General features: G+C 41.5%; 1 protein-coding gene across 1 annotated transcript in view; it reads left to right on the top strand.

Moving 5' to 3' along the window:
* Positions 1–1,155: 1,155 nt before the first annotated feature.
* The window catches only part of dcaf12 (DDB1 and CUL4 associated factor 12), a 53,557-nt gene continuing 40,191 nt past the window's right edge, over positions 1,156–14,521 (top strand). The window contains exons 1-2 of the mRNA XM_034167102.1: positions 1,156–1,467; positions 11,374–11,661. Coding sequence (XP_034022993.1) covers positions 1,408–1,467; positions 11,374–11,661 — 348 coding nt within the window. The 5' untranslated portion in view covers positions 1,156–1,407. The remainder of the gene's footprint in view (positions 1,468–11,373; positions 11,662–14,521) is intronic.

Raw genomic sequence — 14,521 nt, 5'->3', positions numbered from 1 at the left:
CTTAGTAGATAAGGAGCTGGCCTCCCAAATTTGAATTCGGTTCACGCTACCTGCCTGTGTCCACGGACAAGACACTTCATCTGCATTGTCCCTGTCCACTCAACTGTAAATTGGTACCGGCCTCTGCTGAGGTAACAACCTATGTCGGACTGGTGTCCCATCCAGGGAGAGTCATGGATTCTCAACTACTTCACGCTATGGGATCTGGCCTTAGGGCATACAAAGGACTGACTTCTTCTCCTTCTTCCATGATTAATCCAGTGATCTTGAGTTTGACTTTTCAAAGCCACCAAAGTCAAAGGTCTTGGACCTTGAAATAACCATTCTAAATGAGTTTGTCCAATTAAGGTTGCAGAAGGTCAAATATCCATAATGAAACACCCACTACTGAGGCTCAGGGTGAGCTCCTCAGCATAAAAACCTTGGCCTGTGACTTTCACGCATGTTTCTCAAAATCAAATCACTTTGTTCTTTGGCTGTTGTTCACACACATGAAAATGTGAAAATTTGGCATGACACACAGAGCCAAAAACAATACCACCACATGTACAGGAGAAGAGGAAACACATTTTTCTGCTGTTTGCAAGCCAGCAAGTCTTGTTTTTCTACTGTGCAAAATGTGATGAGTCACTAGAGCAGAAAGACTTTTAGGCCCAAAGGAGCTATACATGGTTTTAAAAAAGTGTTATTAACATTTTCAATAGTAAATACAACAATGTGTAAATAAGCAACATAAAATACAATGAGAGGGCAAAAAAGGTTAAAGCTGTCAAATTATTATCTTTCATATATAAAGAATTCCTTCATAGTATTCCTACGTTGATCCAATTTTCAGATCCATTGCATTTTTACGTTGATTCAACGTCAGACTTCAATACGAATCAAAATCATTTTTCCTGCTGGGATCTTACTGAATGTAATATTTTAATTGTAACAGACTTCCAGGTTCTTTCCCAGTCGATATCACAAAAGATACCATTCCAACAAGAGCTTTTACACCAGCAAGGAAAAATTATTTCCAATAACTAACCTCTGAAGACTTATTACAGTATTTTTATCCTTATGGACGTTCACGAGGTCAATACCACAAAATGATACAAGCTCCGACACAGAGCTTCAATGGAACACGTCCTACGCGAAACGCGCTTCGAAGCTCTGGTGCCAGACTAATATGTCAGTCTCGAGTTTCCCTGTCGAAACTGAATCGGTTGGACCCGCGTGTATCTGTGAATCAAAGCTAACTGTAGTCATTTAGCGACTCGCTACCTATGTGATCGCGCTTTTTGGTCGTCGTTGGAGGCTGCCAGTGAAGGCCGAGCAACAAAATAGCATATCGCCATTATATGATCCAGTGTCCGGTGTCACTTTTCCCCTCCATGTGGGTGAGGGAACTGTGTGTGTCAGACTATGGCGAGAAAAACAGTTAGCAGGAAAAGGAAGGCAGGAGAGCCCAAGGACCAACAACAGGTAGGTGGAAACCGGTTGGGCTAACGGCTAGTTAGCATACTGGTCAGAAATGGGCTACACCAGTGTAGCTGTTTGGGCATGTGTGTGGCCACCAACATATATGCATTGAACCTTCGTAGTTTTTACCACGTTAACAAAACAGTTTGCACACGAATTGAAAATCGGTAACAACTAGCAACAATTCGGCAACAGTAATCCGTTATCATTCCCATAGCTAACGTTAGCCAAACGGCTACCTCACGTCGAATTCAACTGTAGTTACACTAAAATGACTATTTACAATTATTTGTTAATTTATGGTTATTGTTGACACCCTCTGACATTAGCATTAACAATAAAGGTATTTGTCTGATAAGGCGTTAACGTTAGCTGCACGACTTTAGCTGATAGCAGATTTAAGGGCTACATGTTGACTAATGCTTTTGAAAGAATAGCTTGTAAAATACCGGCCCAATTAATTTTTACCCTGCTCATTAAACAGAGGGAAACGTTATTTTTTGGCGCCGAAATATCAGACGTACAACCAGGGCTTGGCATCATTGGAGAGCCCAAAGGTTCAGATGTTTATGCTAATTAGGTCACGCGAGTTAGCATATTGTCGGTGATACTAATTTGATAAAGGGTGTGGCTATTCGTACGTAGCCATATTAATAACATTCATACGTAGTGCAGCCTTGTTAGGTTAATTTATAGGAAATGCTATCGATAGCAAATACATGTAAAAGTAAGTCATTAAGGACAAAGCAGGTAATATCACGTGCAAGGACATCTATCGCCCCATACATTAGCTAGTATTGTTAGCAAAGTTTTGGAAATTCTAATATTACTTCGCATGTCTGAATACATAATAATCAACCCTAATTAGTTTGGCTTCAAAAAAGAAGCATGGCACAGATCAGTATATACTTGTTGTTGTCCATTCAGCTGCTCTCGTCAGATACAGCCAGTTCCGCATTGGTATTTGGCATATGTTTTATGCTAGATGGACTGCATTTAAAATGGTAAAATGGACTGCATTTATATAGTGCTTTTCCATGTGTATCATACGCTCAAAGCACTTTACAATTATGCCTCACATTCACCCCCATGTCTGAATGCTGCCATACAAGGCCTCACTACACACCGGGAGCAATAGGGGATTAAAGGGCCCTTAGTCATTTTCCAGTCAGGCGGGGATTTGAACCCATGATCTTCTGGACTCAAGCCCAACACTTTAACTAGACCATCACCTCCCCTCACCGCACTGGAGTTGCTAGTGTTCCAAAGAGGTCTCCCATCCAAATACTAACCAGGTCCCGCACTGCTTACTTTGAGATTTGATGGGATCAGGCTGACACAGAGCAGACTGGCTGCACAGATCAGTGAATAAAAATATAAATGCAACACTTTTGTTTTTGCTCCTGTTTTTCATGAGGTGAACTCGAAGATCTAAAGCATTTTCTATATACACAAAAGACCTATTTCTCTCAAATAATCACAAATTCTGTCTAAATCTGTGCTAGTGAGCGCTTCTTCGTCAAGATAATCCATCCCACCTCACAGGTGTGGCATATCAAGATGGTGACATTAGACAGCATGATTGTTGTACAGGTGTGCCTTAGGCTGGCTACAATAAAGGCCACTCTGAAATGTGCAGTTTTATCACACAGCACAATTCTACAAATGTCGCAAATTTTGAGGGAGTGTGGAATTGGCATGCTGAATGCAGGAATGTCCACCAGAGTTGGTGTCCATGAATTGAATGTTCATTTCTCTACCATAAGCCATCTCCAAAGGCTTTTGAGAGAATTTGGCAGTACATCCAACTGGCCTCACAACCACAGACCACGTGTAACCACACCAGCCCAGGACCTCCACATCCAACATGTTCACCTCCAAGATTGTCTGAGACCAGCCACCTGGACAGCTGCTTCAACAGTCGGTTTGCAGAACCCAAGAATTTCTGTACAGACTCTCAGAAACTGTCTCAGAGAAACTCATCTGCATGCTCGTCATCCTCATCGGGGTCTCGACCTGACTGCGGTTCGTCATTGTAACCGACTTGAGTGGGCAAATGCTCACATTCGATGGCGTCTGGCTGCTGATCAACTCTGTGTGAAGGAGATGTGATGCACTGCGTGAGGTAAATGGTGGTCACAGCAGATACTTACTGGTTTTCTGACCCCCCCCCCCCCATAAAGCAAAACTGCACATTTCAGAGTGGCCTTTTATTGTGGCCAGCCTGTTATTGCAGGATTTTCTGAGGTGAAAGCTGGAACTTGCCATTCAGCGAGGTGAAGCAGAATTGACTGGCAGGTTTCAGCTTTCACCAAATTAAATATTTGTTCCATTGAAGGATCCTTGTCATTTTATATTATATTAATTTACAAACAACAGTGAAGGGACTTGCATTTTGTTACCTCCTTAGTGCAGTGAAAAAAATAGTGTCAGAAATTAATCCAGCTTTGGTGCATCACTGTTGACATCATCAATCCAGCACGAAATTTAAATAGGAGTCCAAAAATAATTCTGACAATGAAGTCCACCATGCCGTGCAGCAAATCGTCATCTGTCAGCAAAACAAGCTCCACCATGCTTGTTTTAAAGCTAACTGCCATCTGGCTTGTGTGAGTGTGTGTGCAGTGCGGGAAGGCGCTTGTGCACACATGTACTACTAAAAAAAAAAAAAAAAAAAAAAAAGACTATTTCCTCAGTGCAGTGAAAAAAAAAATCATGTCAGACGGCTTACAGCACAGTGGACTTGTTTTGTCTGTGTGTGTATGTGCATGCACGTGTCCATAGGTGTGTACTCGTGTGTATTTGCGCAAGTAGAGTACAATGGTGCCATACATATGGAACCAAATTTGCACTCTACTTGCAATGCAACACAAATGGGACAAATAATCCATGTCATGTGGCATACAAAGCACCAATCAAATAACAAGGATCCACTCAGCTGTTACATAATGTTGATTATTACACACCTGTGCAATAATCATGCTGTCTAATCAGCATCTTGATATGCCACAACTGTGAGGTGGGATGTCTTATCTCGGCAAATGAGAAGTGCTCATGAACACAGATTTAGACAGATTTGTGAACAATATTTGAGAGAAATGGGTCTTTTGTGTATAAAGAAAATGTTTTGGATCTTTGAGTTCAGCTCATGAAAAATGGGAGCAAAATCAAAAGTGTTGCATTTAAATCTTTGTTCAGTGTATGTGATGAAAGAAATAATAGATGCCTATAGAGTGCTTAATGGTAGTATTTTTACATATTTTCTCAATCCTAGTAAAGCTCTCAATAGGGTAAATTACTCTGTATTACATAAAGCTCTCATTAGGAGAGAAGTTCCTGATTATATTGTCAGATGACTGGTGGTATGGTATGCTAACCAGAAAATGTGTATCAGGTGGAGAAATGATCTATGAGTTCTTTGGAGTATCTAATGGTGTCAGACAGGGTGTCATTTTGTCTGTTCATTTATTTAATATCTACATGGGTGAACAGGCTAAATATGTCATGTTGGCTGCTATTATAGTGGGATACTAATTAACCACATTATGTATGGGTGCTTCTTTAACTACGGGCACTATTGGCCTTGTAAATGTAATTTCCACCACACCATTGCCTTACAATATAAAGCACCTTGGGGCAGCTGTTTGTTGTGATTTGGCGCTATATACATGTGCTCTGATGTCACTGTTTATCTCCATAGAAACTACCCAAACAATCTTTCATATAAACTGTTTAAAGGGACATTACAGTGTTGTGGTGGAAATTACGGCAGTAGTGTGGGACAACTACATTTTGTTTAAAAAAAATCACAACAGTTGTATGACATTGAATACCCCAATTATGTTTTGATTATTTTACTGATATTTTATTCTGAGATATTTTAAAACATTAGAAAAAACGTTTCTTTACCATTCATTTTTATCATTGAAGATCAAAAGTCTGGGTGTGGGACAAGCACAAAACGGCAATATTTGCATATAATGATGCTGAAAAAAAGGTGAAAAAGTCATCATAGACTACTAGAACAAATCTCTTAACACACTTTCATTGTAAAGATAACTATAAAAGTGTGAAATTTCCCCTTTTTTCTGTTTTTCATACAATATGATCAAAGGACATAAGTGCCCGTAGTCTAAGAATCACCCGTATGCAGATGACCTGATGCTAATTGCATCCTCAGTGGCAGGGCTCAACAAACTTTTGAAAGTATGTGAGCTGTTTGGTGACAACCACTGTGTTCTTTACAACCCCAAGAAGAGTGCGGTAATGTCATTTGAGGCCAGTTATCTAAAAAAGGGTACATTTGCCAGTGTTCAAACTAAACGCTGAAGTATTGAAAGAAGCTGACTCATGTAGATACCTCGGACACATGACCTAAGTAATGACCTTGATATAGCCAGACAATGCAGGCAGCTGTATGCTCAAGGGAATATGATCCTGCCCAAATTTCATATGTGTAATCTTGATGTTAAATTGACATTCTTTCATTCATACTGCTCACCTATGTACGAGGTCTGTTAGAAAAGTATCGGACCTTTTTATTTTTTGCAATAACCTTATGGATTTGAATCGTGCGCTTGCATCAGCCAAGCTTGAACCTTTGTGCGCATGCGTGAGTTTTTTCGCGCCTGTCGGTTGCATCATTTGCCTGTGAGCATGCTTTGTGGGAGCAGTGGTCCTCCCCCCTCGTCGGATTTTCATTGTGAGGAAAATGTCTGAACGGCTGGAGCAGCGCTGCATTAAATTTTTCCAGAAACTGTGAGAGACAGCCAGGTGGACACCATTCGGAAAATTCAGTTGGCTTTCAGGGACGATTTTATGGGCATCACACAGATTAAGGAGTGGTACAGCCGGTTTAAAGACGGCGCACAGTGGCGGAGGGCGCGCCGCGCTCCGAGCGGCAATCGACAGGCTGAAACGACCAGATCATTTCCAAACTGAATGCTGTGTTGATCCGGGACGTCGTCTGACTACCAGAGAAATGGCAGAAAAGGTGGACATAGCACTTTCCTGGCACATTCCACTGTTAAAGGAGATTTTGTCATGAAAACAGGAGCGAAGGAATTCGCCACGGAGCCGCTAATGGCGCGGAACGAAAGCACCTCCGTGTTGGTCTCACAGGACATGTGACATGCTCAGTTCTTCGACAATTTCTCTGATACTCACTCGACTGAAAAGCCACCCAAAGCCGCCTGAATCTTCCGAATGGGGGAAGAGCTGGGCATGTCCCGTGAGACGTCCAACACGGAGGTGCTTTTTGTTCAGCGCCATTAGTGGCTCCGTCCTGATGCGCGAATTCCGCTGCACGTCTTTCATTACAAAATCTCCTGTAACAGTAATGTGCCAAAAAAGTGCTATGTCCACCTCTCTTGCCATTTCTCTGGTAGTCAGACGACGTCCCGGATCAACACAGCCTTCACTTTGGAAATGATCTGGTCGTTTTAGCCTGTCGATGGCCGCTCGAAGCGCGGTGCGCCCTCAGCCGCTGTGGGCCGTCTTTAATCTGGTTGTAATGCTCCTTAATGTCCATAAGATCTTCACCGAAAGCCATCTGAAGTTTCCGAATGGTTTCCACCTGGCTGTCTCTCACAGTTTCGGAAAAAATTTTGATGCAGCAAAGCGGCAGTTGCTCTGCCATTTTCCTGACAACGAAAATCCGCCGAGGGGGCTGGACCACTCCTCCCACAAAGCGTGCTCACAGGCGAATGACGCAACCGACAGGCATGAAAAAACTCACGCATGCGCAAGAAGGTTCAAGCTTGGCTGATGCAATCACACGTGATTCAAATCCATAAGGTTATTGCAAGGGCCGATACTTTTCTAACAGACCTCGTACACAGCTCAACTTTGGTGCGACTACAAGAAATCATCTTTGAACAAACTGTATGTGTCCTATCATAACATTTTTAAATTATTCATTAGATTTTCCAATTATTCATTAGATTTTCCAAATATGAGAGTACAAGTACACTCTGCACAGTCTTTGATACACAGTGTTGCCAGGCTGTGATCAGGAATTTTGTATATCGGTTCATGCAGAAAGTGGTGCAGCGTTTGGAGCAACGGAACGGAGGATGAATCTCGTTTCTTTCTCGCAACAAGATAGGAGTCCCACTTAATCACTTTAATCCGCACAAAAGTGAATCACGGTTAACATATTTTAATGGCTTTGAGAGGGGTTAAGAAGCAGAGTTGCCGCTTCTGAAGAGGAACAAAGCAATGAACCAACGAAGCAGCAGATCGAAGCACTGCTTCATTGGTTCAAGGTTCAAAGCAAAGCCGTGCTACAGAAACGGTTGATTACACACCTGCTGCTTTATAATTTGCAGTTGTTTAATTAAGCTCCTCTATAAATTAGTGAATCAAAAACAATACTTACGTTTTAATATCATCTGGAGGGGGCTTTGCGTATGTGTGTACATGAGCTTTTGACTAAAGTGGAAGTTATGCAAATAAAGGAATATTTGTTGATCACCCTCTCTGCATTTGCTGGTATTAAAGAGACAAATTTAACTCCATAGGAAATTAGCTTAGAGTTAGCGTGCACGCTAACACTGCAAAATGTCTTGTAAGTGACTCCAGAGGTGTTATCAGGTTACAAAAAGAACATTTTCTGATCATGTGACTTCACTGCATTTGGCAGAAATTGTCATATTCGATGGGAGGTTTGGGGTCATGTCCTGTACAACATACAGAAATGTAAAAAAAATTCCCCACATCTCATTTTTCAAGACCAAAGCTTACAACTACAGATTCAATAACTTTGGCCAATAACTATTCATTTGACATAGCCTTAGTTAATTATTTTAATTAGTTATTGTATAATTGGCTTTTGAAAGATGTTCCGTACGACACATTACAGTCAGTCATGGATTTTCAAGCCTTTGCAGAAGCAGTTTCTCACCAATTCAAATACACTTGCAAAAGCTAATAGATAACCACGGGTGATGAGTAGGCCAAGCAAGGTAGACCTATAGCCCCTTTCACAGCGGGCCCACATTGAGTTGTGACATGTGGCGTCATGAAACGCCACGTGGAAGCAACCCAGTGCTGAGACGATGTAGCTCAACGCCAGAACAGCGCGAGGGACTCAAAGGACGACGCGAATAATATGCCAAAAATGAAACATGTTTAATTTTTTCTGCCTCGAGCACATGACGCAGAAATTAAGTGGTTTCAGCGCAAGTCAGAGCAACGCGACGGTACTCAACATGACTGGAAGTTACACCCTCACAATGCAATGTTACGCGATGCCAATTTATGATTCCTGCTGTTCCATTGTTCCCAAAGTATAAATCACGCAGGATTGTTTTTATTCCGTGTACACAATGCAGTAAAACTACACGCTCAAAAGGAGCACAGAAAAAAAATGCTGATTGCAGCCTGACAGCTGCTGCAGCTACTCACTCTTCTCTCACAACTGTGTTTAAATAAAGTCCATAAAAGTCCTGCTCACAGACTGACTGCCAGAGACAGGACATGTCCACATCCAGTAAAAAGTGCGGACATCTCCAGTCCACTCATAGACGGTCGTTTGTGTTTATTGTGAACAATAAACAAAAAAACTGGCTGGCTGCTGCAGCTCCTCGCTCTCCCCTCAAACTCTCATAATTGTGTTAAATAAAGGACAAAAAAGGACATAAGTCCTGCTCACAGACTGATTGCCAGAGACAGGACCTGTCCACATCAGGTATAACTCCAGACATCTCCACATTTACTCACGGACTGTTCGTTTGCGTCCGCGTGAATGTACGCGCAGCTCGTGGTCAAAGGAAGAAAGGTGAACTAGAACAGAACTCAGAGCGCAGACCTGCAGCTCAGCACAAGAACAAATATAAACTGGAAGAGAAATCAGAGTGCACAGTCTGGCTGCATCCAAACTGTGCACTCTGATTTCTCTGTGCAGAGGACCTGCAGGCTGCGTCCTCACCTCTCTGCCCCCTGCTGCGTGCACCTGATGCAGACATTCCTGCGCCATCATGACGCCACATGAAGCAACTCGAAGCAGCACTGGTGTGAAAGGGGCTTATGTGTAGCTTTGACATACCATAATACCGGTAGACAATGAAAGTTAAGTTTTTCAAGTTTTTTAAAATCTTGTTTGTTCTCATGTTCACATTTTGTCGAAGAGTTCAAGTTATAATTATCTGTCTTCTTATCAAAAACAAAGTATTTTCTATTCTAGGTTCAAGACCATTGTATTAAAAATGGACGTTGCTTGAAAACCTGCTAGGATTGAGGTATTTGTAGCCTTGTAACATACATGTTAAGTCGTTTGTCCTGTACGACATACAACCTCAGTTTTCCTCCACACATGGTAATAAGATAATTTATCAAGCACAAAATCAGTCATTTAGATATTCTACAGCATATGCTGTAACAACCTTAACTGAAATGACAGATTATAGAACTGTTTTGGGATAAACCGTATCATTTTTCAGAGCATCCGGTACGACACATATACAATGTCCCATACGACACACTGCCCTGTACTTTTGTAAAGTCTCTGCATTTAATAAAAATAGTCTTATATGAGAAAAGGTTTTATTTGGCTTCTTTTCAGACTCTAGGGAACATTTCCAGCATGGTTACGTGAATCTGTCTCCATTCAACTCACAGACTTTTTGCGTTGAATTTACTGGAAAGAATTTTACCAATTTTCTGTGTCCCGTACGATGTTTTTTTTTTTTTTTTTTTTTTTTTTTTTTTTTGCCAGCCCCCCCCCCCCCAAACATTTCTGATCAAAAGTATGAACAAGGCAATATTGCCCAGTGGTATCACATCCTATTTGCACCCAAATGTAGGTACTTGCTCCCACACTGTCTGACCAGGCTGGAAATAAATCTCTGAATGTCCTGTATGACACACATGGAATCGTCCTTTAACATTATTATTATTATTTTTTTTTTATTTAAATTTTTTATCTTGGTGGACCATTTTCATTGTGTACAGATTGCTGATGAGTCGACTGGCTGTGGTAAACACCGCGGTGAATGAATGAAGTGCTGTCTCTTTAAGCACCAGCTGCTTCCTAATCAGTGGACCCGATGTCTGCTGATCAGGTCATCACAGACCTGATCAGGTCATCACAGACCTGATCAGGACCTGATTCGGTCATCATAGACCTGAGTAATGAATGGCTGTGATGATTTAAACTTTAAAAGCGCCAGTTGGCTGCGATATGGTGTAATCTGAATGAAGTGCTGTGTGATCTGTTGGTGTAGTGATCACAGACAGCGACGGCGCTTTAAATGTTTAAACAGCGCGTTAATCAGGCATGAACACACCTGATCGATCGATCGATCAGGTCATCTGATGATCACACCACAGCGATGATGCTTTGAAAGTTTAAATCATCACAGCGCTTCTGTGTGTTCAGAGCACAACACGGCATGAGAAACGCACTTGGAGCAAAAAAACCACAGAGGGACTTTCTTTAAAATGCTACGTTTCCAGCCACAAATTAAAGTATTTCAGATGTCATTTTCAAAAATCAGGAGCTTTGTGGATTCATGTCCGTCTGTGATGGTGAATTGGACTGAAATGAACAGGTCAGATTTACTCTGTGTGTGTGAATGAAACAGTCTGTTCACATGAGGACTGCAGCTTTCAGCCAATCAGTGGCCAGCATTACAAGTAAATTACAAGAAAATTGTGCCAACAATCACATAACTTACCTACAACTTATGTCCCTCATGTGCAGCACGTATAAGTCACATGCTCCACCATCCACTCACAGAATATATTCAGTCAAAAAATTTTCAGTTGTGACCCTTGGTTGAAGATGAGTGAGTTCATTTTATTGGTAGTTGTGCGCTTATAATATGTACAAAATATTGCCTGTTAAAACCTCTTGTACTTGGAAAGCTAGTTGAGGCCTTTGACTTTTTTTCCTCTCTTTTCCTCCAGCTGGGCTGGTGTCAGACGGCACAGAAGCGGAGCCGTGTTTCTTGTTCCTCACGTCACCAGCAATGGTGGTGCAGTCGAAGCTCGGTGGTATGTGCCCTCCGTGGGCGGGAGTTCAGACCTCAGCAGCAGCATGAGTTGCGACTTCAGCGTAGCCTGCGTAGCTTTGCAGCAGGCAGGCTTCCTGGTATCCTCAAGGAGAGGGAGTTCTCGTTGAAGTGCCTCAATAAGGTGTTCGCTTCACAATGGCTCAACCATCGGCAAGTGGTGTGCGGGACAAAGTGCAACACGGTGAGTAGGCATTTCATTACTTTTGTAGGGTTTTCCCTACCAAAAGGAAAAAAAAAACGCAATGCTAAAATACCCTCAGCCATATGAGCATTGTGTTCTGTATAATTTGCAGTTTAAGTAATTATTGGATTCCAAAAACTGAGTTTGCAGCTAGCAACCAGACTGACGTCACAGTGCAGCTCTACTCTGATTGGCTGTCACCCCGCCACTCAAAAACTAAATAACCCTAACGTCTGCTAAATGTCTTAAATCACTTCAAAGGTATTAGGTTCTAAAAATGGCGTTTTCAGTTTTAGAAGTTTTTATTTCACTAGCTTTTACTTAAGATATGAGAAAGGTGTCATTTCTCACCAAAAAGTGAAGTGAAGCTATCTTCTAGCTATAGCAGGAAGCGACGTCACCACGCTCGCAGGCTAACGTCCGCGAGATCATGCTATAAAATTAGGTACAGAATGTGACATTTTAACATCTTAAAATAGGTCAAGGTTAGCCATCTTTGAACTTGTCCAAGGTTCGTGTCCCAAGAATGTTTCCTGTGAATTCGAAGACTATGGCAGTAATAGAACTGGACTTATGCTTTATTGCGATTGACGAATATATTGTCTTTTTTTTTTTTCTTTTTTTCCCTTCTCTATATTCTACTATCGTAGTATAATTACACAACTCTGGAAGAACTTTTGGCTTCTGTGAGTGGAGAACTGGGAATAATGCAACATTTTTATTTTTATCTTCATTTTACCTACAGTCCCAACTTTGATTTGTGGTTGTTTCTGTTGCATTTCTGAAATTGTTTGTCCACATCGGTCATGTTTTGTGCTTAAACACTACATTAAGCTCAAGATTGAACAAATAAATACCTTTGGAAAATAACAGCTGTTAAAGTTCAGAGTTCTCACCTGCTTTTTGTGATCTGTGCGTCTGAACGTCACCACAGCTTCTCCACGTTCATTCATATATTCTCATTTTTTAAATATTTTTAAAGATATTTGACTGTTTATTTCATCTCATGATCTCATAAATTCAGTATACGACGTGCACATGGTGTGAACAGGACGGTCGCGGCAGAATCACACCGGGAGAGAAAGTTCAGAGAGAAGTAAAAGCAGCTCCAGGTTTTGGTTTTGTTTTTTTAACATGTTCACTCGGGTTAAAATCCTCTCTCTGCTCCGTGCTTGCTGTCTTGTGTGCACTGATGGTTCAGCAGTGTGTCGCGCCTCCATTCAGAAATCTCCCTCACCCACCCCCTCCCTCGCAGTCTGCAGCCTGTTGACTCCGCGCGCGCGCGCGCGCACACACACACACACACACACACACACACACACACCGACAGCTCCTTTGGTAAACTCCGCATTTTACATGGCTATGAAGAAGACGGCTACTGTTTTAATCAACCGTCTTATCCAAATGGCAGGACGGATCGCTCTTCAGCCTCCATGTTATTGTCCTGCCTTAAGACGAGAGCGAAACAGAGTGAGCGAGGCTGCAGCACACTGAGGTCAGATTCTGAGTTGTTTTATACTTTGTGGATAAAATAAATAATTCATGGTAATCGTGAATATAATATGAAAAATAATTGTGATTGATGAATATTGTAATAATTGTGACTGCCCTGGGTATAGGGAGGAGGAAGGGTGTTGAGGGTTAGGGTGTTTTGTTGATCATTGTTTAGTTGTGTGCACTTTGTTTTTCTATCTTGTAAATATGTAGTATAAAATCACACGCATTGCATATGTATGTAGGTATGTATGTATGTACAGTATGTGTAGGTGTATGTAGGTATGTGTATATATGTATGTATCTACACCAGAGATGTTTATGATGACGGGACATAAGTTTGTGTTGTGTTAAATGTGTTTGTAGCATGGCCCAAGCAGAGGGTCACCCCTTAGAGTCTGGTCTGCTTGAGGTTTCTTCCTCAATACATCAGAGGGAGATTTTCCTTACCACTGTCGCCTATGTGCTTGCTCTGGGGGTTGGTAATGAGTATGTATGTATGTATGTATGTATGTATGTATATAAGGGGTGGGTGTTTATAAGCTTTGCTTCTGCTCACCCCCTTTTGGTCACACGTTACGGTGGAATTGTCTTGTGTATCAGTTTTTGTTATTGTTGAGTTTGTGTGCCAAATAAATTAATTAATTAATTCATTCATGTTTGTTATAGTAGCATTTGGATATTTGCAACATAGTGGCTGTAGAATGTTAAAAGTGGAACCAATGATACACACCACACAAACATCTACTCTGAGTGATATGCAAATATCAGTGAAGCACATGCAAGCCAAATAAGAAATTTCATAAACTGCAGGATTACATCCAATATAGAGAAGGTATGTGACCTGCGCAGTATGCACTTCCAGTTGAGTCATGCTGCCCATACTGTTACTACATTGAGGACAACAACAATGTAGCAGCTCCACTCTTTGGAATTAAAACTACTATGTTTTCTGGAGTATAAGTCACAGATTTTTTTTTTTTTTTTTTAACCCGAAGACAACATGTGGCCATTGGGTATTGCAAAGACCTGACGTCCCTCTGTCTTTGTACAGCACAAGTCCAGTTCTGTTACTTTGTTCAGATTTCACAGGGAACATTCTTGGGACACAGACCTTGGACAAGTTTGAAGATGGCTAACCTTGACCTATTTAAACCCTCTGGGGCCGACGCCATCATATACGACTGCTGAGACCAAGTTTTACTAAATTTATAAATAACTTTTTAATGATATCAGATAGAAACTTACTACTTTTTTTTTTTTTTTTTTTTTTGCTGAAAAGTTAAGTCCGTGGACTTTCGAGCCAGCCGTCCACCATCTTTGTACTCCTCATAGAAGTTGTGTGATGACATGCGCAGTGTGAGTG

The sequence above is a fragment of the Thalassophryne amazonica genome, chromosome 3 (genome assembly GCF_902500255.1).
Source record: "Thalassophryne amazonica chromosome 3, fThaAma1.1, whole genome shotgun sequence".
NCBI classification, from domain to species: domain Eukaryota; kingdom Metazoa; phylum Chordata; class Actinopteri; order Batrachoidiformes; family Batrachoididae; genus Thalassophryne; species Thalassophryne amazonica.
The sequence above is the reverse complement of the archived record's forward strand: the minus strand, read 5'-3'. Positions and strand labels throughout refer to the sequence as shown.